General features: G+C 37.3%; 2 protein-coding genes across 2 annotated transcripts; both read right to left on the bottom strand.

Annotated features, from left to right (window-relative positions):
• Positions 1 to 9,492: 9,492 nt before the first annotated feature.
• On the bottom strand, positions 9,493 to 11,250 carry LOC149028512 ((-)-germacrene D synthase-like). Its single transcript, XM_089154514.1, has 3 exons — positions 11,128 to 11,250; positions 9,915 to 10,163; positions 9,493 to 9,786 (listed from the first exon to the last, which is right to left on the bottom strand). The coding sequence occupies exons 1-3, from the start codon at positions 11,248 to 11,250 to the stop codon at positions 9,493 to 9,495; spliced, it is 666 nt and encodes a 221-aa protein (XP_089010640.1).
• On the bottom strand, positions 10,831 to 23,032 carry LOC149028511 (putative ATP-dependent DNA helicase CHR12). Its single transcript, XM_089137238.1, has 3 exons — positions 22,943 to 23,032; positions 17,150 to 17,518; positions 10,831 to 11,584 (listed from the first exon to the last, which is right to left on the bottom strand). The coding sequence occupies exons 1-3, from the start codon at positions 22,958 to 22,960 to the stop codon at positions 11,363 to 11,365; spliced, it is 609 nt and encodes a 202-aa protein (XP_088993364.1). The 5' UTR covers positions 22,961 to 23,032; the 3' UTR covers positions 10,831 to 11,362.
• Positions 23,033 to 23,644: the final 612 nt, after the last annotated feature.

The raw sequence follows: 23,644 nt of genomic DNA, 5'->3' as shown, positions 1-23,644 counted from the left end.
AATATTGTGTTAACCTAAACTTCATCATTGAATGACCCTTCTTGTTATTCTTGGCTAACAATTTACCTCCCTTCATCCAGATCTCACAATTATTTTCCGAGGGAACCAAAAAGGGTAAAACCCTAATTCTTGGGTAAGATCAAGAACCTCTAGTTTAATCATGGTAACCCAATCAATGTGTTTTCTTTACTATATCTGTAATCCTCATATCCTAATTCTTGAATCTTTGATTATAATATTTTTCTCTCATAATCTATGTTTAACCTAGTAGGTTAACCTTTGTGTTCCTAGGTTATAATTTGGGAACTTGATTTGATTTATGATTTGATATTCTCTATACCCTAGAATACTACCATGATAATTGCCCTCTGATTTGTACCCTTTTGAACCATCGAATTCGGTTCTGGATTCTCAAAATTCGGATTCTTGCAGGCCACTGTCTGCATTGGTCGGCGATCGTCCAACGGACCAATCAATCGACCAATGAGTACAGACAACCTCAATCTTGGTCTGTTTCGATTGATTTATGATCTTTTCCTTTATGCATCTTTCCTAACATGTTGTGTGCACTTGTTAAGGACTGTCTTCTCAGGTTTAGTCAAGATCATACTTGATTCTTTAAGATCCCATCCGAGTTAGAAGGTAAGGACAGTTAATTCCTTAACTACATAGATTGCTTGTTCTCTGGTTTCTACTTTATGAAACTATGAGATTACCTACTACTGTTGTATTTTAATTCTGATCTCCCACTGTGAGAACAGTAGCACTTGTTTATATTGTCTTTTTATTATTCATGATATATGAATTACTTATTACTGCTTAATCTGATTTTTGCTTTTACATTCTCTTTTATATGATGAACTACTGGTTGTGTATGTCATGACTGATCTAAGAATGTGTTTGATTAAGTTTGGTTTGGGATTGGGAGGTGTCCTTTTGACACTTCTGTCCTTGGACATTATCGGAAATAGTATGGGATGTTTCCGGGGTTGCCCATCAACACTTTCCCGAATCAATGGTTGTCATACCTAGGGATGTCTAGCAGTGTTTGGCTAAGATATACCCCTGTTATATCAGACCCGATTTGGAAAGGTATTGAGACCGAACGACCCATGGTAGCAATGGGGATTCATGAGCGCTCAAGACCGGTAACCAACCCGTGAGAGGACGGGAATCACATTGTGGGGGCCATTTATTGGAGGGTTGCATATGGCTAGACTTGGACTCATGGGCGCTCAAGACCGGTGAAATGATCCGTGAGGGGACATGAGAGCTTCCCGTTTACCATATGTGGATAACCAATAGGGTTGATGAGTCCGTAGTCAGGGACTATTAGGACTCTAGTGGAAAGGATACCGGAAAGGATCGTCAGGGACGAGGAATGGAAGTATCTGGACTTGAGTTGATGTAACTGAGTAGATGACTTGCATTGGGCTAGACTTTTCCCTGACATGCGCTAGTACTTATGCCAAATGGTTGTGAGAGAGTGTGTTGACTTAACCCCTACCATGGTTTGTCCGAGAGGGATGCAGGACCCATTACCAACCGGCTGCCCAAGATACCTTATATGGTTGAGGGAACCCAAGATATCTTATATGGTTGAGGGTGTGAGCGGACTTTCCTTAAGAAGTACGAGGCTATGACTTAATGCATGTCTGCCATAGAGACCAGCATACATAGAGTTAGATGCATTCACACTTTATCTGTTTCATACTGCATTGCATCATGTTATGTTTTGCCACATGTTATCTATGATGTTATGGATTAACTACCTTATTGAGTTTCTTCGAAACTCATTCCTTTTTGTATATTCTTTGTTTAGATTATCCTGCAGGTACAGATTATTATGACGAGCAGGTCAGTGAAGCACAAGCCAATGAAGCGTATTACACGCAAGGTGCTGGCGACGATCAAGATTACTCTGATGATCCCCCGGCGGATCAAGCTGCGTACTACTTTTGAAAACAGCATAGAGTTAGAATGGATTCATTGGATTGACGAAGTCCATACTTATGAAGACGTTATCTATAAACTAGAAGACGCTTGATCTTAGTTTATTTCTTAGTACATTTGTTTCAGTTGTAATTCCTTTTGACTTTCATACTACGTTCCGCTATTTTGGTGAAGTGAGTTTCCGCCTCACTTTACTCCTTTTTGATATCATTGGATATCCGGTATCTTTTCCGCACTCTGATTATACTGATTATTCATTTTTGTTTTGAACCTTGTTTATAATATTAAACCTTGATTTATTTCCTGTTTATGATTATGTTATTGTATGTGTGGGAGGATGATTTCCTCGATACTTGATCTTCGGGGCTGTGGATCACACTCTCGAGTATGCCAGTTAGGGTACCGGCTGGGAGGATGTGACAGGTGTGTCTGTCAATTGTCTCAAGAAGCACAGTTCAATGAGAGTCCATGAAATGGCAATATACCTTGTTGAAAAGTGGAAGCAAAGGTTCCACGAAAGCTTGGTTGAATCCAAAAAGGAGGTAATGACGAGAGATGGCGCAACGAAAGATTTAGTAGTACTAAAAGGCACTGTCAAACCATCACCATCTATTGTGGTTGATGAAAATGAAAACTTCAGATGTAAGGTAGAGTTTGCAAAAGGAAGCTTAAAGAAGGATACGAAAAAGCCGACAATGCTAAGAAACAACACCGAGTGCAAATATTAGAGTTGAAGGATTTACCACCTTGCCGTCAGAAGTTGAACGATCCACCTCGCAAGCAAAAGCTCAACAAACGAAATGGTCATTGGAATAAGAAGACTTGTTTCGTCTAGTTTAGCTTATCGTCGTGATTCAAATTATTCTTGTACCAGACTTCGAAGATGGACTGCATAAACATATTTTGGTGACGATCTGAATGACCTGTTTTTGGAGATCTTATGTTCGCGTATGATATTATTGAGAGACTTGGATTTTCAATTAGGATTTTGGGTGAGAGTTCTTGTAACATAGTTTTTTGTGATTGGTTGGGAGATCTCTTTCTGTACTCCTTCTATATAGTGGAAAGCTCTTCCTCTTCGCTCGTGAACGTAGCACACCACAGGTGTGTGAACCACGTTAAATCTCTGTGTTCTCATTTTGTTTATTTTTCGATTCACTATTTCATGGCATTGGTTTTAACATTTTCAGAAGGTTTCCATAACATTTCTAGATTTATTGGTTTACTAATAATAGTAATAGGTGTTCCTAGATTGCACGTATGCTACCTAATCATAAGTAATTTTTGCTTATACCATTGATGTTCACTCAATTTTCTATTCAGTAGGTTACATACACATATTTTAAAGGTTTTTGAAATTTAATACTACTACAAGTTTGTCTTAATATAGTATTTGGGTTTCTATCTCTTACATTTTGATTTATTTCATAACCCGATTAAAAACAAGTATTAGAGAGGCAGCAACATAGCCTCATTTGTAGGAATTTTTCTTTTGTTGAATTATGGGCTGAGCACACTGTTGATTTTTATATACAATAAAATTGCAATGAAAAGGAATGCAACATACTATAACAATAACAAAAGAAGCACTACATATAAGGGTAAGTTAAAGTCATGAAGTAGCATTCAAAAAATATTAGAAATATGTTATGAATATATCACCAATATCATATTCTCAAAAATATCTCCATGTTTTTTTATGCATTTACCAATTGATAGATAAAAGTTGAGGGCCATAGAGCTTTAACCCTTTTCCACTGAACTAGTAGCACCATGGAGGGTTTTTACGGACAACCAACTGTTTTGCCACATCTTGCGTGCTCATTGATTGCTTAACCACATCCATCGTGGCTTTTTTGGCTGTTGAAGTCACAAGCAATGGAGTCAAGATATGTTGATCCAATGGAGGGGCAACTTGTGTTGTATTTTCACATTCCATAGTGGAGTTCAACAATGACAAACTTCAAGGGTGGTTGTTGGCTGTTAAAGTCACAAGCAATGGAGTCAAGATATGTTGATCCAATGTAGGGGTAGCTTGTGTTGTATTTTCACATCCCATTGAATGGTTGTTGGTTGTTGAAGTCACAGGCAATGGAGTCAAGATATATTGATCCAATGTAGGGGCAGCTTGTGTTGTATTTTCACATCCCATTGAATGATTGTTGGCTATTGAAGTCATAGGCAATAGAGTCAAGATATGTTGATACAATGGAGGTGCAACTTGTGTTGTATTTTCACATCCCATAGTGGAGTTCAAGTGTTCGACAATGGCAACCTTCTAGACACGATACCACTTGGAATCATTTGAGTGTTGCTTGATTCTATGTTTCCAAACTTAATGTCGTTGTAAGCATCAACAAACATAGAAATAGAAATTTCACCAAATGGAATTTGCATTGGGACAGTATCGGTATGACGCATAATGGAATGTTCAAAGTACCAATCATTTCCATTAGAGGCTGCCACAATTTCTTGAATCGGTGGTTGATGTGATTGAGGATTATTAATAATTTGTACTATTGTCACTATTAGAGAGTGGTTTGCAAGATCCATTGAATTCATCACATTCATATGTTGCTTCAATACCTTCCATCATTGTGAGAAGATAGTTGTCATTCCATTTCATAGATGTGTAGCACAAGAATCTTCATACCCTTCCCTTGTTAATGTTTCTAATAATTCGAGAGCCTCCGTACTAGAATCATCAACCCAAAGTGGCTCCAATAGATGTCGGAGTTTCATAGTAACATGATGGATGAGATAACGTTTAAAATAGTAAAATAAATAAAGGAAATTTTGATGAGATAATTCAACATTATAAAAGAGAATTAAAGGCAATCAAAAAGTTCTATAATGATCAAAAGTGAAAACTTACCAAATCCAGTGCTTCACTATCTCCATAACCTTTAAATCTATACTCATTAGGGTGTTGGTCATCAACTTCATGGGGTGGATGAATCCTAACATAACTCACATGTAAATACCATTCAAGATAATATGATCGTTTAATTCCTGGGTTCGACTCTTGAGTAGCATCAACTATGTGAAATGTATTATTGAAGGTTGTCCACTCACTCACCTCTCGATGAAACAAATCATTATAATCTATTCTCAATCTAGCCACTGTTTGACGTTGCCATGGATAGTTTGAGGCACTGTACACCTTGCTCTAGTCCAAATTGATGGAGGCATTGATTTGGTAGATGCATCTCAACCACATTGAGATGAATAAGTTAGTGCGAGCCAAACCCACATATGAACCTATAAGAGCAACAACAGGGGCACTTGCAAGTGTTGCATATGGCTGCCATTTGACCTACAAAGAAATCATAAGATATCAAAAAAATAATAATAATAATTGGGATAGTTGACTGCAAATGAGGTGGTAATAAATTTCTACTGTAGGCATTCATGATATGACGATTTTCTACAAAATAATCAAATATGCTAGTTCCTTTTTTTTTTTTTTTTTTTTTTTTTTTGGTTTTTTTTTTTTTTTTTTTTTTTTTTTTTTTTTTTTTTTTTTTTTTTTTTGGTTTTTTTTTTTTTTTTTTTTTTTTTTTCTTTTTTCTTTTTTTTTTTTTTTTTTTTTTCTTTGCTTTTTCTTCTTTTTTTTTTTTTTTTTTTTTTTTTTCTTCTTTTTTTTTTTTTCCTCTTTTTTTTTTTCTTTTTTCTTCTTTTTTCTTCTTCCTTTTTTTCCCCTCTTTTCTTTTTTTTCCTTTTTTTTTTGGTCTCTTTTTTCTTCCTTGTGTCCTTTTTTTTTTTTTTTTGTTTTTTTTTTCTTTTTCTTGCTCCTTTTTTTTTTTTCCCTTTCTTTTTCTTTGTCTTTTTGTCTTCTTTTTTCCTTTTTTTTTTTTTTTTCCTTTTTTTTTTTCTCTTTGTCCTTTTTTCCTTCTTTTTTTTCTTTTTTCTTTTCTTCTTTTTTTTTTTTTTTCTCTTGTCCCTCTCTGTCTTTCCCTTTGTTTTTTTTTGTTGCTTCCTTTTTTTTCTTCTTTTTTCTCTTTCTTGGGTTTTTTTTCCTCTTGTCCTTTTTTCTTCTTCCTGTTTCTTTTGTTTCTTTTTCTTTTTCGTTTTTCTTGTTTGTCTTCTCCTTCCTCTTTCCTTCTCTTCTTTCTTTTCTTTCTCTTTCTTCTTTTTCTTCCTTCCCTCTTGTTTTTCGCCTTTCCTTTTGGCCTCTTTTTTTTCTTTTCTTTTTCTTTTTTTTCTTTTCTTCCCTCTTTTGTGTTCCTTTTTCTTGTTTTGCCCTCCCTTTTCCCTTTTTTTTTTTGCTTGTCTCCCTTCTTCTTTGTTTGTTGTTTGTCTTCCCCTCCCCTTGTTTTCTTGGCTTTTCTTTTCTTCTTTCTTTCCCTTTTCCCCTTTTTTGCTCCTCCCTTTCTTTTTTTCGGTTCTTTTTGTGTTCTTCTTTTTTTTTTTTCCTTTTCTCTTCTTTCTTGTTTCTTTTTTTCTCCTCTTCTTTCTCTTCTTTTCCTCTTGTTCCCTCCCCTTTTGTTTGTTCCTTTTTTTTTCTTTTTTTTCTTTTCCTTCTCCTTTGTTTTGTGTCCTTTTGTTTTTTTTTTTTGTTTTTTTCCTTGTTTCCTTTTTTTCGCTTTCCCTTTCGGTTTCTTTTCTTGCTTTTTTCCTCCCCCTTTCCTCTCTTTTTTTTTTTTTTTCTCTTCTCTTTCTTCTTTCCTTCTTGTTCTTTTTCTTCTTTTGTTTTGGTTCTTGCTTCCTTTCTCTCTTCTTTTTTTCTTCTTCTTTTCTTGTTCTTTTCTTTCTTTTCTTCTTCGTTTGTTCTTTCTTTTTCCTTTTTTTTGTTTCCTTTGTCTTCTCTTTTGTTTCTTTCTTTTTTTTTTTTTTTGGTTTCCTTGGTTCTTCTTTTCTTTGTCCTCTCTTTCTCCCTTCTGTTCTTGTCTCTTGTCTTTCTCTGGTCCCCCTCTTTCCCTTTGTTCTCCCTCTGTCTCTTTTTCTCCCCCTCTTCCCTTTGGTCTGTTGTGTTCTTGTTGTTGCTCTCTGCCCGGTTCTTCTTCCCCTTTTGTCCTTTTGGTCCTCTCTTTCTCCCTGTTCGTCCCTTGTTGGTCCTGGTTCCTTCTTGTTGTTCCTTTCCTTCTTGTTCCTCTCTTCCTGTCTTGTTTCTTCCCCCTTTTGGCTTCTTCCCTTTCCTCCCTTCCTCCTGTCTTCTTCCCGGGTTTTTCTTCTTCCCTTCTTCTTTTCTTTGCTTCTTTTCCTTCTCCTTCTTTCTTGTCTTCTTTTTTCTTTTTTTTTTCTTCTTCTCTTCCTTTCTTTTGTTTTTTTTCTGCTTTTTCTTCCTTCTCTTTCTTCGTGTCTCTGCTGGCCTCGGTGAAGACTATTTGTTACTTATTTGCTTCCGCTGACTCGTTTACTTTTGATTCTTGATCTTCCTTCTTCGTTCGTCTTGGATTTTATCGGGTTTTGGACTCCGCTGTTTTAATTATTGCCTTTCTTGCTCTGATTATCGTATTTGTTTTATTATTATTGTGCTAAAACCATGGTCTCCCGGGGTTGCGGCCCTGTGCCGGGCCTGGGGTGGCACTAGTTAACAAGAAAACTCACAAAAAACACCTTGCTTGTAGGAAATCTGCAGAAAAGTTGGAAGTATGCACAACATTATCCTAAACCTAAAAATAAAACTAGAAAAAGGGAAGAAAGTCCAAGATTTGATGTTTCCTGCCTAGGCAACTCCTCCAAGGGTATTGCTTGTGCTCCCCGTCAGGGGTGATGATCCAGACTCGCAATGAAGGCCCTTCATCTTATAGAGTCCATTTTCAAGAATTTGTTAAGAGCATTGGCTAGTTGGTGACCTGATCCTTCACAAGAAAATGATAGGGATGAACTGTGGATAAGCATTTATTTTCTTGTGTAGTGATGGGTAGAGAATACATTCTTTGTTGTATGAGGAACATGTAACATATCTGAAAATCAAAATAGGTTAGTTGAAGAAGCGAAAGTGGAGAAACCCAATGTTATTAATCGCAATTTGTCACCATTACCTACTCTTAGAGCATGCTTACCATTATGCACTGTTGACATTTGCATGTTGGAAGATCAGACATTACATGATGTGTTGCAGCAGCATCTAGGTACCACTAAGGTATTGACTTAGTTGTTGTAGGAAGAATACCCAACATGTTTGCAGTCAAAGTTGGAGCTACAATGTTGCTGCTGTTGTTTGCAGACTGGGAATACTAGAAGAAGCACTTTTTGGCACTATGGCTATTCTTGACACATAGTTGACAGCATCCTCATCACTCGCCATGTTGAGAATTCCAATGACTATTTGTTAGTTGATATTCAATCACAGCAGGGGTATTAGGTGTAGAGATTAAGGGATAATTAAGTGGGTGCTAGAGTGATATTTACTTTGGACAAGGGTATGAGCAGCCTTCAAATTCATCTCATGGCTGAGCAGGATGCAGCCGAGAGTGAAAATTGAAGGGCTCAACTTTGGTTTCTAAAGCAGCCATAATGTTACTATAATCAAGTTCAAGATTCTTGAATATAATTTCATTCACTTCAGTGTTTCCAATGGGCTTAGTTGCTGCTGCAAGCTGATCAGGTATGATTTTCACATCATGGAAATGCTGAGAGGTTGATTTTTCACCTTCATAGGTATTCTGAAGATGCACATGGAGTTGGAATACACTTGTATGAGATAGTTTGCCCAATGCAGGTTGAAGAGCATTCTATGCAGCAGCAGAAGTGTTCAATCCAAGCGCATAGGGGAGAATATCAGAGGAAAGGCTTGAGATGACTCAACTCAATACTAGTTGGTCTTTCCAAACCCATCTGGCATATGCCGGGTTGATTGTTGAAGCTGTTGCATTGGCAGGAGTTATTGTTTCAGGAGGACATGCTGTGGAGCTTTCAATGTGGCCTAATAAGTCTTGGCTACAGAGTAGGGAAACAATTGGGTTTTCCAAAGAAGAAAATTCTGTGAGTTGAGTTCCAGAGTAAGGTGATGTTGAGATGCTGGGTAACCATTGGAAGCATTTGAAAGGTTTGTTTGTTTTGATTTAGGAATCATAAGAGAAAAGGGGCTAAGGTTCAAGCTCTATCCGCAACAGTTTGGTAGAGTTTGAATGGTTCAGTGTTGAATTTGAGCTTACACTTTGAATTTTCAAAATCTAATGCACAGCCATGGTATTCTTAAGTCCCAAAGTCAGAGTCTCTTTGGGAGAGTGAGTGTTTGTTTTTGACTAGTGAGTCTCTGTTGATGGGTCAAAATCCTAAATCATCCTAAATTAATTTTATTGTTAAAACCTCAAAATAATTCTACGTTACTTTGTAGATCTAGACATCTTACTTTTATTATCTAAAAGAAAAAAAGGAAGACGCATCATCTTCTTCAACCTCCACTGGCGTGATAAGAGATACATATGGAAATCCAAATCCAAATCAGTAAATTAAATAACATATAAAGACAATAACTTACAGGTAAAGTTGACAATAAATAGTGCACATCAACACTAAATTCATTTAGTCTTCTCCGCCCATTACTGGAAACAGCCCACAACTATGGTTTTATAGACTCCAATAAAATAGTCATATTGGAATCGGATCAATGAACAACTCGGTGATGTACTCTTTCAAACCAGTTGAGGCATTAGTGTATCTATCGTCATCCTTATAAATGACATCCATGGTACGAGTTAAATTCAGAACTCGTACCAACAGTGGCATTGGAATTATAGTTGGTTTGATGAATCCTTGATTTATATCTTTCCATGCCTTCTCCACTTCTCTTTGAAGCTCATCACATGCCTCTTCCTCAGTGACACAGTGATGTTTCATGTAACATTCTACACTTGAACAAACATGTCCTCTCTTTTGCTCCATCTATAATTAAAATAATGTTAAAATGTTAGATGTCATTTGACCAATTCTCATAATATATGAGACTTTAATTTTGTAATTAAAACCCTACCACTTGCATGCAATTTATGTGCAAGGGTTTATATATCTACCTTGTGGGACACCATATCATTCATGAGCCGGCCTATTATCGATGAAGCTTGAACAAATGGAGGTTCGTCAATCACCCAATCTAATGCCTCCTTTGTCACAGTATCTCCCATTCCGAGGAAGGATGTGATCGTCAACAAACGGTGACCATTAGAGGGTAATGCATTTTCCATGTACTCTTCAAATGTTGGAGTGTATCCTTCATTAAACCATACGGTTTCTTTCAAGTAGGCTCTAACTTGTCTCTTCATCTAGAGTAAAACCAAATAGAACATATAAAACATACTAGACATGATGTTAAGTGTTCAATGAAATGTCTGTCAGGAATATTGTTTCGTGGTGTTTGGTGCGCTGGGTTTTTGTCATAGGAAGTTGTATTTGCAACTTTGTGCGCACTTGATATGGAATGTTGTGTTTGCAATGATGTTTGTACGGTCGTTGTTGGTGTCAACCATTCCCTACCTTAGAAGGCACTATCTCCACTGACATGTAAGCCAGCCTTGCATACTCCACTCCATGGTGTTTGATGCGTTATACCCAACCCATGTGTAATCCATATCTTCTATCTAAATGAATTTTCTTTTACCATAAAAATGGCCTTTAAAACCAAATGACACTAGTACTTATAATTTCTTCCTAGTTTGACATTATGGTGCATTAGGTCTTATTGACTTCTCATTTGATCTTAGTAAATTTTAGAAATGTGGGAAGGATCACAGTGAATATTCTGAATTTTTGTGAATCATAGGTTATGTTGCCATACTTTAGAGATAGGTTATGAGCAAATATCATATACACCCTCTAGATTTGCAATTAATTACATTTACCATGCCTTAAAAAAATTCAATTATCACACCCTGCTGTTAAGGATTAACAGAAATCCATCCTATTATCGATTGCATCCCCATGAGTAAGAGAAATGAAAAATAGAGGAAGAAAGGTGTAGAACAAGAGTCTAGAGAGGGAAGCGGATAGTGTAAAGAGATGAGGGTGAAATTGGTTTGTAAAACAATCCTTGAACAGAAAAAGGGTAAAATTGATAATTATCATCATTTAACTTTAATCCTTAATAGCAAGGGTGTGTTTATAATTGATTTTTTTCTTCTTCAAGTGTAGTAGATTTAATTGATTTCAAATCCAAGGATGTATATCTAATTTTTATCTGGATTAATTGCCAAAGGAAAGAAAGGATATAACACATTATGGGTGACTCACTTCTTCAATTTGATAATTGAGTCGATAAGATTGTCCTCCCTTTCTCAGAACTTCCTCAAATTCATCGTGAACATCTAGGAGCGCAGAATAAAGCACCTTCATGTACTCGGGAAGCTGATCCATGGCACTTCTATCCCACCTAAAATTTTTGGCATGAAGTTCATTTTAAATTAGCAAAGTAAATGATCTAAATTCATAGAGAAAATAGATCGTCTCAACTTATATTGAACACCGCCTATTTTTCACTTGAGTTAACATAAACGTAAAAAAGTGAAAACTTATACAAATAATACACATAAGTTCCCAATGATATAGTCTGAATTGTTTTTCCTAGTCCCATCTCATCAGCTAAAATCCCATTCAGATTGTTGTTGAACAAAGATAGCATCCACTGAAGTCCTTCCAACTGGTATGGTCTTAATTCCCCCCCTTGAAGCATGGCTGGTTGCTCTGTCACCTGTAAAGTAAAAAATTTAGATCCAGCAGCAGAAATTCTGAATTCTGATTTAAATCAAATACCTACTATGAGATATTAAATCTTGCATATCAAGCAGTATATTTTCTCTTAAGTGTATTAAGGGTTGCAGGTTAGAATGTTAAATTCACTTGCCATTGTGAGAATCATAATGGGAATGTGATCAGAACCCACAAATCCAATAAGAAAATTAATATCAAAACAAGTAAAATAACAAGGATATCTGGTCATGATGGTACTAGTCACCCCCACAGCATATGCTGCCCCTCAGCCAAAGACTGCCCAAAACCACTCACATAAACATTCCATGACCTTTCCTCTCGCCTTCCCCCCTACTTATAACCCACCAGCCAACATAACCCTCTCTCTCTCTCTCCCTCTCCCCTCCACGTGGCGTGATCCCAGGGCCCTAACACTGCTGGCCCTTTGAAATTCACCTTGTCCTCAAAGTGAAGGAAAATTAGAAGCTTGGTCTTCACATGCCTGCCACACAGCCATGGCGATTCAGTGTCCACACAAATAGACTTTCCAGAGATTTAGCCTAGTCTTCCATTTCCATCACTCTATTACCGCCTATATTTTTTATAAGGTGGATGTCCAAAACCACTCCTGGATCTGTATTCTTTCCCTTACCAAAATCCATAACCAGGGCTTCCTTGAACCTAATTGATAAGACCACAAATAGAGCAATGGAACCCTAATAGATTGTATTGGACTATAAAGGGAAATGGAATTCCAGGCACATGGTGGGGAATAAGAGAGGGAAATGTTGGTCTACAAAATTTTGATTTCAACTGGGGTTTACAAAATTTCCACTGAATTATATCTAGAATAATGAAAACTCTGTGGAAGTATTTTGATGCTGGAAAGGATGTGCAATTACATTAAGATGCCATCAAGGAAAAATATACATTTACCAATATAACAACAACAACAACAACAACAACAACAACAACAACAACAAGAAGCCTTTTCCCAATTAAATGGGGTAGACTACATGGATTATTGCCTTCCAATCAGCTCTGTTTGAGGCCATGCTAGATACAAAGCCTAAGTTATGCATATCTTTTCTCACCATTCCTCTTAAGGTTATCTTCGGTATGCCCCTAGCTCTTCTAGTTCCTTTAATTTAGATCACTTGTCCATACAAGGGCATTTACAGGCCTCTGTTGAACGTGACCGTGCCACCTCAAACGTCTTCCTCGTAGCTTATCACTTATCGGAGCTACTCCCAAACCAATATTAATATGATCATTCCTTATCTTATCCTTCCTAATTTTGTCACTCATCCATCTTAGCATCCTCATTTCTGCTACACTGAGCTTATCTATATGATACTTTTTTACAACCCAACACTTTGCACCATACATCATAGCCAGTAGAATGACGGTCTTAAGGAATTTTTTTTTAAGCTTTAAAGGAATATGTCGATCACACAAGACCCAAGACACACCTCTCCACTTCATCCACCCTATTTTAATTCTTTGGGAAACATCATCCTCTATATCACCTTTTTCATTTATGATTGAACCTAGGTACCTAAAACAATCGCATTGAGGAATCTTCTTATCATCAAGTTTCACCACCTCATCGTCTACCTGATCATAACAAAAGTTACAAACTAGATATTCTACCATTGTTCTACTTAGTTTAAAGCCTTTTAATTCCAAAGCTACTCTCCATGATTCTAACTTGATATTAATCCCTTCTTAAGTCTCATCTATCAACACAATATCATCAGCAAAAAGCATACACCAAGGAACCTCGTCTTGAATGTTTTTGGTTAATTCATCCATTATAAGTGCAAATAAATATGGACTTAAAGCTGATTCTTGATGTGGCCCAACTATAATTGGGAATTCATTACTTTTTCCCCCCACTATTCTTACACAAGTCACTGTACCATTATACATATCCTTAACTATGTCCACATATTTATTTGCAACATTTTTTTTTCTCTAGTACTTGCCAAATTAACACTCCAGGAACTCTATTATACACTTTTTCTAAGTCAATAAATACCACATGAGAATGTCTCTCAAGACTCAAAATGGTTATAACAAGCATCTATGTATAACCAGAAAGACATATGGGCCTAGTTTGGCACGTATCAGTTGGAGTACATGGTTGTTCATGCACTCTATATCATGCGATTGTATTATTTAAGTAGCTCCTAAGTACTCTAAAGTACAGTTTTTATTTCTTTCTCTCTCCCCGTCTTGGTCTCTCATCTTCTTCCTCTCTTCCTTCTCTCTTTCTTTGGTTCAGATAATTGTTGTGTTATAAGTACTGATCTCGCAATTAATCAAGGCATCACATTTGCTACATGCAGCCTACTTACTAGCAATATTTGATTCTGGATTTTGAAAGTCTCATGACCTTTTTTATGTAGAGTTACAAGTCCATATATCGCCACATTGGAACAAGGCCCACCCAACCTAATGTAGTTGTGGGTTCAACTGCCATGGGAGAGGCAGCCTGGTCTGATGATGTAGCCCGGTTCTTGGCTGGTCTAATGGACCAGATTTCTTTTTGAGAAGCATATTACAAAGGAATATGAGCAAGAACCTGATCAGGTTAATTCCCCCTATCGTCCAGCATATATAACTTGTTTGTTTTCTATGGAAGAAAGAGTTTCTTTCTAATGTAATGGGTAGTTTCTATTTTCAGGATCGATCCTTTAGTTTTATTTAATTAGGGCGTTACTAAATTTTATTTTATTTTATTTCTAGGACACTTTGGTTGTAAAAAGTTACTATTTTGAATAGAGAACAAGGGTTGAATACAGCCCAGAGTTGAGTTGAAAAAAACAAAAGAGCTTGGTTAAAGATTTTTAGCGGCTGTGGGAGTCTGTCATTGAGACATCCATCCATGAGAGAGTTGGATTCTCAACCAATCCTTTTTCGAAGCAAGATAACCTAGCAGTAGTTGATCAATCATAAACCCATTCTCCCGTTCAGGTTTCAACTCAGTTGAATCATCAAAAGTACTCATTTACCACATCCAAGTCCTCTACTGGTTTTCTACTTTGCGTGTATTCTGTATTTTACTTCCCTGAATCTGAGAACTACCAACATTCCAGACTATTGCTGGGATTCTTAATTTTAATAGAAGATACCATGCCACAATAATTGCTGATTAAACAAAGCCTTAGAATACTTCTGTGGATGCTGTTCTTCATTGATGTGTTTATGATCTGCCTTTTGAATTAATTTTTAGGATGCTGATTGGACTCATGATTGTAATAATCAAGCTGCAATCCATGATAGAACCAAGCATATTAATGTCGACTGTCATCTGATGAGGGCTGCAGTTAAAGAAAGGATTATTTCAACTCTGTTAGTCAACCAAGCTAGTCAACTTGGTGATATCTTTACAAAGGCACTGTGTTGACCTGTGTTTCTTGATGCCTGTTCTGAGCTGGCTACAGGGCATATATATACTCCAGCTTGTGAGGGAGTTAAAAGAGTGTATATCCAGGGACCTCTATACTATGGAGTTGTGTTGTCGGCATAGCTTCAAAGTAGTTTAGATAACTGCAAGGTTGTCAAGGCGGCAAGGCGACCAAAGCAATTGGGGCTCCACCTAGGCGATTAGGCGACAAAGTGGTGCCTAGGCGGCAATAAGGCCACCAAAGTGGTTGGGTCAAAATTTTTCAATACAACTACTTTCTATAATAAGTTAAAAAAACATTCAATAGTCACAGTCATCCAAAAAAGAAAGCATTCAAGAATCATAATTATGAAAAATTATCCAATAAAAATAACACAAACATAAGTTCATCTCATCAAGCATCATAACAATGACTATGTACTAATAGGGCGAACACGATAAATTAATAGACTCATTATTCCGATTTCCAAGTCATTCTCCATTAAATGATTTATTGATTCTCGATGTTAAGTCTGGCTCATGCTTCACATTTTGTTGCCGACGGGGACATGGTTTGGGGAGGCTGCCCCGGCAGGGGTGTAAAGGCAGTGCCCCCGGAGCTTGTAGAGGTCCTATGTCACTTTGGGCCTCGGAGTTCCTTTGCAATTTGGGACTCGATTTCGAAATGATTAAGCTATTAAATTTATAAATGGTTTTGTAGAATAAATTTTAATTTAAAAAAAAATTGAGAAAAAAATATTATGTACAAAATGTCAAAAAAGTGGCTGCTTTAGTGTCTAGGCGGCAATAAGGTGCATAAGGCGACAAAGCAGCAGCGTGCTTAGGCGAAAAAGCGGGAAAAAAGTGCGTCAATTGAGTGCTTCAAAACAAAGCGGTTGAAAAACCGCTTCGCCGCCTAGGCGGACGCTTTGACAACACTGGATAACTATTATTTCTTTCCTATTGAAACTAGACTTGGCTTTAGTTCCCCATTATCTTTAGGTTTAGACTTTTTATTTTGACAATGTAATAATTCATCCATAATATAAATAAGTTGGCTACGGTTATCTTCTACGGCAGAGCGTTTTCTCCCTCTCTTCTATCTTTTTCTGGTTTGATATTTGGGGTGTTTTAAGTTCAATTAAAATTTTCTTCCAAAAAATTACCAATGTGGGTTAACAAATGTTTTTAATTACAATGATTACTAGTAAACTTTATGTAGGACCAAAATAAAGAACCTGGGTACCAAATGAGGAAAGTACATATTTCCTAAAAAACATTGTATACATACAGGTTTCATTGTAACAGCAATACATACCTTAGGGAAAAAGAAACTGCATGTCACCCAAATTTTCTCACTTCTGAAGAATAGAGAATCCAATCATAACTTTCTTTCAGGAAGTCTAAGTCAGAGTTTAACTATATAAAATCCAACCACAAATAAAGAAGTTTTAGAAAACATTGTTGATTATATTCTGCTCAGTAATATTATTAACAGCTATCAAGTTTTCTTCTTTTGCTTTTTCCTTGCACAACCAAACATAACTTTGAGAGAGTATTCGATCATGATGTTTCTTATACGACTTACTAAAATTCCTACAGGAGATAGAGATTTAACAGGGTCTCTTACTTTCCACCTACTAATAAGGCTCCCCTCCTCATGGCGCCCCGCGGCGCGGCCACACCCCCCCGTTTTTTTTTTTTTTTTTTTTTTTTTTTTTTTTTGTGCAATTCTTCCCTTCGCTGTTCTTGCTTCCCCGTGCCGGTTGGGGTCCGCGGCGCTGTGCCCCCCTGGACCCTGCAGTGGAAGGAGCCTCATGGACCAGGTATGCCCCTTGTAATCAACCAAAAGTATATCCAATTCAAGCAATCACTAAAAATTGTTTTCCCCCTCTTTAGGGGCGCCCTTTTATTCCTAATTTTATAGCTAAAACCATGGGAGGTCTTGAATTCTCAACCTCCTGTTTTACCATGTTATTCATATTAATGCAATTGCCAGTTAGATGGCCATGAAGGTTCAGCAAGCTGGATTCTCAATTCTATTTACAAAATAATGGAAAAATAAGTAATAAAAAAGCATTTGAAGTAAAGGTTAAAAGCATACAACACAAAAGTAACATAACTAAAAATCCTAAAAGGATACAGAAGGAAGAATAATAAGGATTTGTTCTTTACCTTCTCCTGGATAGAATGAATGACAGAATTATACTGCCTCTGGCCTTCAAGTAAATCAGTGGTTTTGACATCCCGATCAGAATCCAAATCAACCAGCTCTATGTCTTCATCAGGGACCGAATCCCCAGGGGTAGACAAATGCGAATTCCGAGACTCTTTGCCATCAGTATGTTCAGCATCTTTTTGCCTTTGAACTGCAGCTCCTAGACGAACAAGAAGCTCATTCGTTTTCCCTAGAAGTGTAGTCAGTCGTTCATTCTTGCTTTCCTCCACCAAATGCATGTATGCCTCTTGATCATCAGCTTTTAGCGCTTGGAACCTCAATTTCTCCGCCCTTGTAGCACGTTGCCTCTGCCTTCCATGCCATGCCTGTTATGAAGTTTGAGAATGTATAATGACTTCTTCCATTATTTATAAGTAAAAACATAAAAAAACTAAAAACCATTTAGTAGTTTTCTTTAATTCATAAGATATTTTATTTGTGAAAAGTAAGATCTTTTCTCTCTCATTCTCTCGTTTGTAGTGAATAAGTTTGTTTGATTAATTCCTCCGAAATGAATGCCTCAGGAGTTTCACTATCTACCATGGTTCAAATCTGCCCGAGATTTTGGTGAAAACTCTGATTCTATGAAAACCATGACGAAGTGCACGGTGAGGGGAAAGGAAAAAAAAAGATTTTGACTCGAAACTTGGTTTCAACTGACATGATCCAACCAGTCTTATTTTTACCATGTTTTGAGCGAGATCTACACATTTCACCGATCTTTTTTTGATACCACCAGCTAGGTTTTGCTCATTTCAACTCCCAAACTCAGTTTTTTGCTTCAAATCACTCTTTCTCTCTCAAATCCCTCCACTCCTTTGTTAGAGCACCCCTAAGTTTGCTGGATTGTTGAAGATTAAACATCATTGGCATTTAGATATGTGTAATCTTCCCTCAATTTTGATTTTCTTGATAGTTGATGCATAAAAAAATGTTTGTTTCTTTTCAAATCAATATATATATATATAGTTTAGAAGCACGATCAATGAATTTGTGTTGTTAAATTTTCTTTTTGGTGAGTCCTAGTATATTTTAAATTTTCTAGTTTTTTCGCTAAAATGGTCATTTTATAACGAAAATAAGAAAAAGAAAAGAAATACAGCAATTAGTACCTACCTTGCTCACCCTCAACAACAGTTGCCCCCAATACACCCTTCCTCACTGGTTCCTACTCATAATTGACAACAACTAAGTCATCAGAAACAAAATGTAGGACGTCTAGATGCATCCAAATCAAGATCTTTAAGAAAAGCTTCATAACAATAGTTACATAGCAGCACTATCCTCTCCCAATGGGAGGCTCTGATGCACTGTGGATACTTTCGCTAAAGCTGCATCTACCTTCTTGAATTCCTCTGCTATAGAAACCTTTTTACTTGTTACTACTTTCTTCATTGCGTGAGCCTTCTTCTTCGGACGACCAGGTTTCCGACGAGGAGAACCTTCAGCCCGCACTGATATAGACGAAGACGAAAGTGGACTACTTTCAATTGCAAAGTTTCATCATTGGCCGAACTCTCCAGCCTAGCCGAATTCTGATCGGCCCCACAATAGTCCAAATCATCCTCCGTAGTTCCTTCAATGGCTGAACTTCTAATAATATTTGCAACTTCAGGTCCCACCAATGAACACTCCAAAGAAGGGTTTCCAATTTGCATAGAACTCTTACGTGCAACAAGCACTTTTTGAAATTCAAAAGGAGTGGCCGAACCACTTTCGAGCTTATCTGTAGGTCCCACTAGTGAACTCCCCAAAGGAAGTTTACCAATTGAATTAAAACACTTTGCCGCATCTAAGGAATTTTGAATTTCAAAACTAGAGTCCACGGCCAAAGAAGCTGCTTCAAAATTATTCAAATTCTGTTGGGCCCCGCATGACCCCACTTGAAGCTCCAAACTAGAGTTCACGTCCAATGCAGTTTCTTCCAATCTAATCGAATTTTGTTGCGTAGAAAAGTCTTCCACATAAACCGAATTCTGTTCCATGGAAGAGTCTTCCACTCTAACCGAATTCAGCAGGGCCCCACAAGGCCTCTCATGAAGCTTTTCAAACCGTTCAAAAGAGCCAATATCCTTAGTGGCCGAATTAGGTGGAAGTTGGTTAGTCGTGGGACCAACAGAGGTAACTACGTTCTTTGAAAGATTACCAACCAACATCGAACTCTTGCCTTTATCTAAAATTTTTTGAAGTTGAAAAGGATCACTTTGAGAGAGAGAAAGATCAAGAGAAGAGTTCTCGCTAGACGCGATCACCACATTAGAGGGAACCAACCTTGTAGATTTGAAATTTGAAATTGAATTTGCTGCACCCTCATTGGATGAAATAGAGTCCTCCAAACCCGCCACCTCTAGAGCCACACGAATCTGATGTTGGAGTGAGCTTGGAGTCTGCACTCTCACACCGTCAGTAGGAATCCCATCCACAATAGGATTATCTGTTGGGAGGTTTTCTGCAGGAACGATAGAGGGCTGAACCTGCAAACCATCCACAGAATCGTTTGAAGCAAACCTATAATGAAGACCTAGGTGGCCTTCTCGATTACACCGTGAGCACCACAGAATATCATCCTAAAAAATTACCTTTTGAAGAAAACTAAAAACTCGAAGAGTTCCTGGTTCAAGGCTCTCAATCTGAACCTCATTCACTCGAACAGCATCGACCTCCAATTCAACCAAAATTCGAGCATAATGACCAATAGAACCAAGACGAGTTCGTCTATCAAGAGAAATAGGTCTCCCAACAGATTTTGCTATAGAAAGAAGCACTTTCTCATGCCAATACTCAAGAGGTAAATCAGGGAAACAAACCCACACCAACTTACCTGCTGGTTGAGGAGAGTGGATATTAAAATCCAGCCTCCATCGTTGAAAACGAATGTATTGCTTTCCAACATTCCAAAAACCTCTGCGCCACACCTCAATCATATCTGCCTCACTATGAAACTGAAAGATGATAAACCCTTTCCCCAATGAATGTAATATCACCCCTTGAGACAATTTCCAAGCACCCTTAGCTAGCTCTCGCAATTCATCCATGGTAGTGATGCGAAAATTAGCTCGCCCAATCAACGAAAAACGGAACTGATTTCGTTGCAGCTCGTATTCCTGTTGCGGGATTACAATCCTGCGAAACTTACCCGCTTGTATAGGAGAAGGGAGGGAATCGATCTCAGGCAACAACGAACTCCCCACTACTCCCGCATAAGATTTATCCCCATTGGTAGGCACCTCTGGAGGCTTCAAACGCAGGAAGACCGATTCCCTAGGCACCTCCGAATTTCCTAGAGCTTCCATCTCCTCCCACAGATACTCTTTTAAATTTTCTAGTTATAGAAGTTAATTTCTATATAATGTAATTTGAAAAGAAAAATAATTTATACATAAAAGATGTGATGCAAGCAGGCCTCCTCCCCCTAGCCAAACCAATAATTTGGGCCCTCGAACCAAGCCAAAGTGGTGCACCTAGTGTGCTGGCCGAACCCTACTAGGGGTATTTTGGTCATTTTCCAACTTCTTTTAATTATTATTTTAGTCCAGCAATTTTTGTTTGTTATTGCGAGTCCATATCTAATTATTTCTTTAATTGAGTTAGCATTTTGAGTCCCAGTTAAAGTTGGAGTCCCAATTGAAATATATTTTAAATTAAGATTCCTTTTGGATAATTAGTTGTTATTTAGCAAGTTACCTTCTTTTATTTGTGGTTGTTATTTAATTGAATAGTAAAGGAGATCCTAGTCTATAAAGGATTCCCTAGTTGAGTCAACTTAGATTTTCAAGATTGAGTCTAATTCTTTTCCCTCCAAGTGTGAGGCTATATATAGTCCCTGCCTCATTGTAAAGGGAGTTGAATTGATCCAAAAAAAAAAAAATCTATTTGGAGGCAAACAAGGTCGTGGTCCTCTTGGAAGGGCCATGGCGGATTTACAAGGCTATATGCGTCAGTTTCAGCAAGAGATCATGAGAGTTCAGCAAGCATTCATCGATTACAGCAGCATTCCTTCCCTATCAAGTACAACCCATCCCCCATCCTTGTCAAGTAAGTACAAACCCCCCCTACCCTGCAGCCCTATAAGAACCCTCGCCCAACCCTCTTTCTTCTTGTGCATACCTCCCAGCCCTTGCCACACCTTGCAACAGCTTCCTTCCTCTCTTTTCTTTATGTTCCCCTCTTCTTGGATCTGTGGCAGGTTCTGAAATTTCAAAACAAGAAAAGAAAGAAAGAAAAGAAAGAAAAAGGAAAGAAAGAAAAGGAAGAAAGAGAAAAGGAAAGAAATAAAGAAAAGAGAGAAAGAAGGCAAATGAAGAATCAAGATTCTTGAATATTTCCAAGAATCCATTCCCTACCAACCACAAGTTTCCCTATTCCCCCATCCCTAATTATTACCCTCTTGTCCCCTCCATGAGTTGTGTTGTGTTTCCTCAAACCACCAGCCCATTTAACATTTGTTAAAACTCTAATTTATCTCAAACCCCACCAATACCTAACTATATAGCTTTTCTTAACCTTAACCAAACCAAAACCAAACCGCAGACTTTCATTTCCATCCTAGGATTAGTCTGGGTATCCCAAGTTCAATCCATCTTGATCTTTGTTAACCCTAAAATTTTCCCCAAACCCAAATTTCCCAAATTTCTCCATTAGATCCATCCCATAGAGGTTTGGTAAGAATCTCTAGTTCCCAAGTTTGACGCTTTATTTGCTAGTTCATACAAAAAAAGGATTCTAAGCTAACCATAATTTTAGGGAGATACTTACTAATCTCAAAACTCTAAAATCAAGTTTAAATCAAGATGGCATTGAATCTGATAATATATGTGAGACACCACCACTCGATCTATGCTTTGATGGTGTCAAATTTATTTGGTAGTTGTTAATTATTTATTTAAATTATTTGAAATTTATTAAATAGTTGTTGTGCTTATTTAAAATTTGATTAAAAAAAAAGGTACCAATTATTTTTTGTTTTATACTTAAAAAATAGTGAAATATCAGTACAAGTATGCATGTCATTATTGATGTGGTTTATAATGATGGTGTTTATTGCTTATTTAGTTTGTGGCCATCATATTGTTTAACATTCCATTTGATTGTATAAAACTTTTGAAGTACTTCTATTATAATTTACAACTCTTTGTATTTGTCGGAACGGACACACATGTCTCTCAATTAAAAGGATATGACTGAATCCTTTTCCTTGATTTCTTATGTAACATATTCTTCCATTGTTTTAACTTTTAACTATGCTTTAAAGTGAGTGCATGCAAAAACCCGGTCAAAGAACCACCAAAATAGGGCTGAAACCGGGGACTGAAATTTCCAGGCACAAGTACTTGGTTTCAGCCGAGATGGCCAAAATCTCAGCCATATCTCGGTTTCAAGGCTGGCCAAACCATCCCTGAAACCGAGATTTTGAACCTTGCTATCTATTATGTATTTATTTCAGTATCTCCAACAGAAGTATTAAAATTGTAAAGTAGTGTACTTCTCGCAATAGTAGAAGAACATCTCACTGTACAAGTCTGTCACGTCGATGTTCTGATTGTTTTATGTTCCTTGGTGTTATCCCATCACTAAGGATAACAAAGAGTTGATAAGTACAAAAATACAGAAAAGATAGGTCATAAACTACTAAATCCTTCACTATGTACCTTTTTTTTAATTGCAAACATAGCAAAATGGAGGAGACTGTAAGACTAAACAATTTGATGAAAAACATAAAAACAGGATTATGGAGAAAGCTAAAAATATACATGCCTGGACTCCATCATTCCTTTGTTTCCGCCGTTTCAGAGCAGCCTGTGCTTGCAATTGAAACTCATGAGCTGTATTAAGAAGGTCCGCAAAAAATTTCCTTCTTTTTGTCTCCACTAGATTCTTTTCCTCCTCTTCTATCCTTGAAAACCTCTGCAGCAAGGAGATTTATGAGAGTGCACAATAATATATAGGAGGAAGACAACATCAAAACTAGGTAAATTTTGGTTGGACAAAGCCCAAGTCCCAATTTCACAGCCATAATATGCATGGGAATAGCCAGAAAGGAGCCACTGCTGTTCATCCTAGTAAATATTAATCTCTCTTAAGACAAAAATAGAGCAGACAGATGGTTACAACCATCAAGATAGGGATGCCAAACAAGAACTGCACTAATTAGCCTGACCTGAATCGACCACGTAAACCTGAAACCAGATCTGCCATTTAATTGGTCTCAGCTTAACCCAAGTAAACTGGTACACCAACTCTTAAGGACCAATAATTTCGGCAACATCCTGGAAAAGGTTGCAATGGCTATACAGTCCAACTGTTCCTAAGAAACTGACGGTCAAATGTGCTTTTTCTTTTTGTTTCTTTTTTTATTTTTTTTTTTATTATTTTTTTTTTGGGGGGGGGGGGGGGCGCGGGAGGTGTTCCAAGACGAAGTCCAGCCTCAACCTCTTCACCATTCCTCCCCATGC

This window comes from Hakea prostrata, chromosome 1 (assembly GCF_041222555.1).
Source record: "Hakea prostrata isolate BN-2017 chromosome 1, UWA_Hpros_2, whole genome shotgun sequence".
NCBI lineage: Eukaryota > Viridiplantae > Streptophyta > Magnoliopsida > Proteales > Proteaceae > Hakea > Hakea prostrata.
Note: the sequence above shows the minus strand (reverse complement) of the source record. Positions and strands in the feature narration are given on the sequence as shown.

Excerpts from the sequence above, each read along its gene's own strand:
- LOC149028511 (XM_089137238.1), bottom strand. Across the intron at positions 11,585-17,149 it reads TTCATTCTATCCAGGAGAAG|GTGACAGAGCAACCAGCCAT; the intron begins GTAAAGAACAAA and ends TTTACTTTACAG.
- LOC149028512 (XM_089154514.1), bottom strand. The coding sequence starts at position 11,250 with ATGGATCAGCTTCCCGAGTACATGAAGGTGCTTTATTCTGCGCTCCTA. Across the intron at positions 10,164-11,127 it reads TCAATTATCAAATTGAAGAA|ATGAAGAGACAAGTTAGAGC; the intron begins GTGAGTCACCCA and ends GTTTTACTCTAG. Across the intron at positions 9,787-9,914 it reads ATGATATGGTGTCCCACAAG|ATGGAGCAAAAGAGAGGACA; the intron begins GTAGATATATAA and ends TTTTAATTATAG.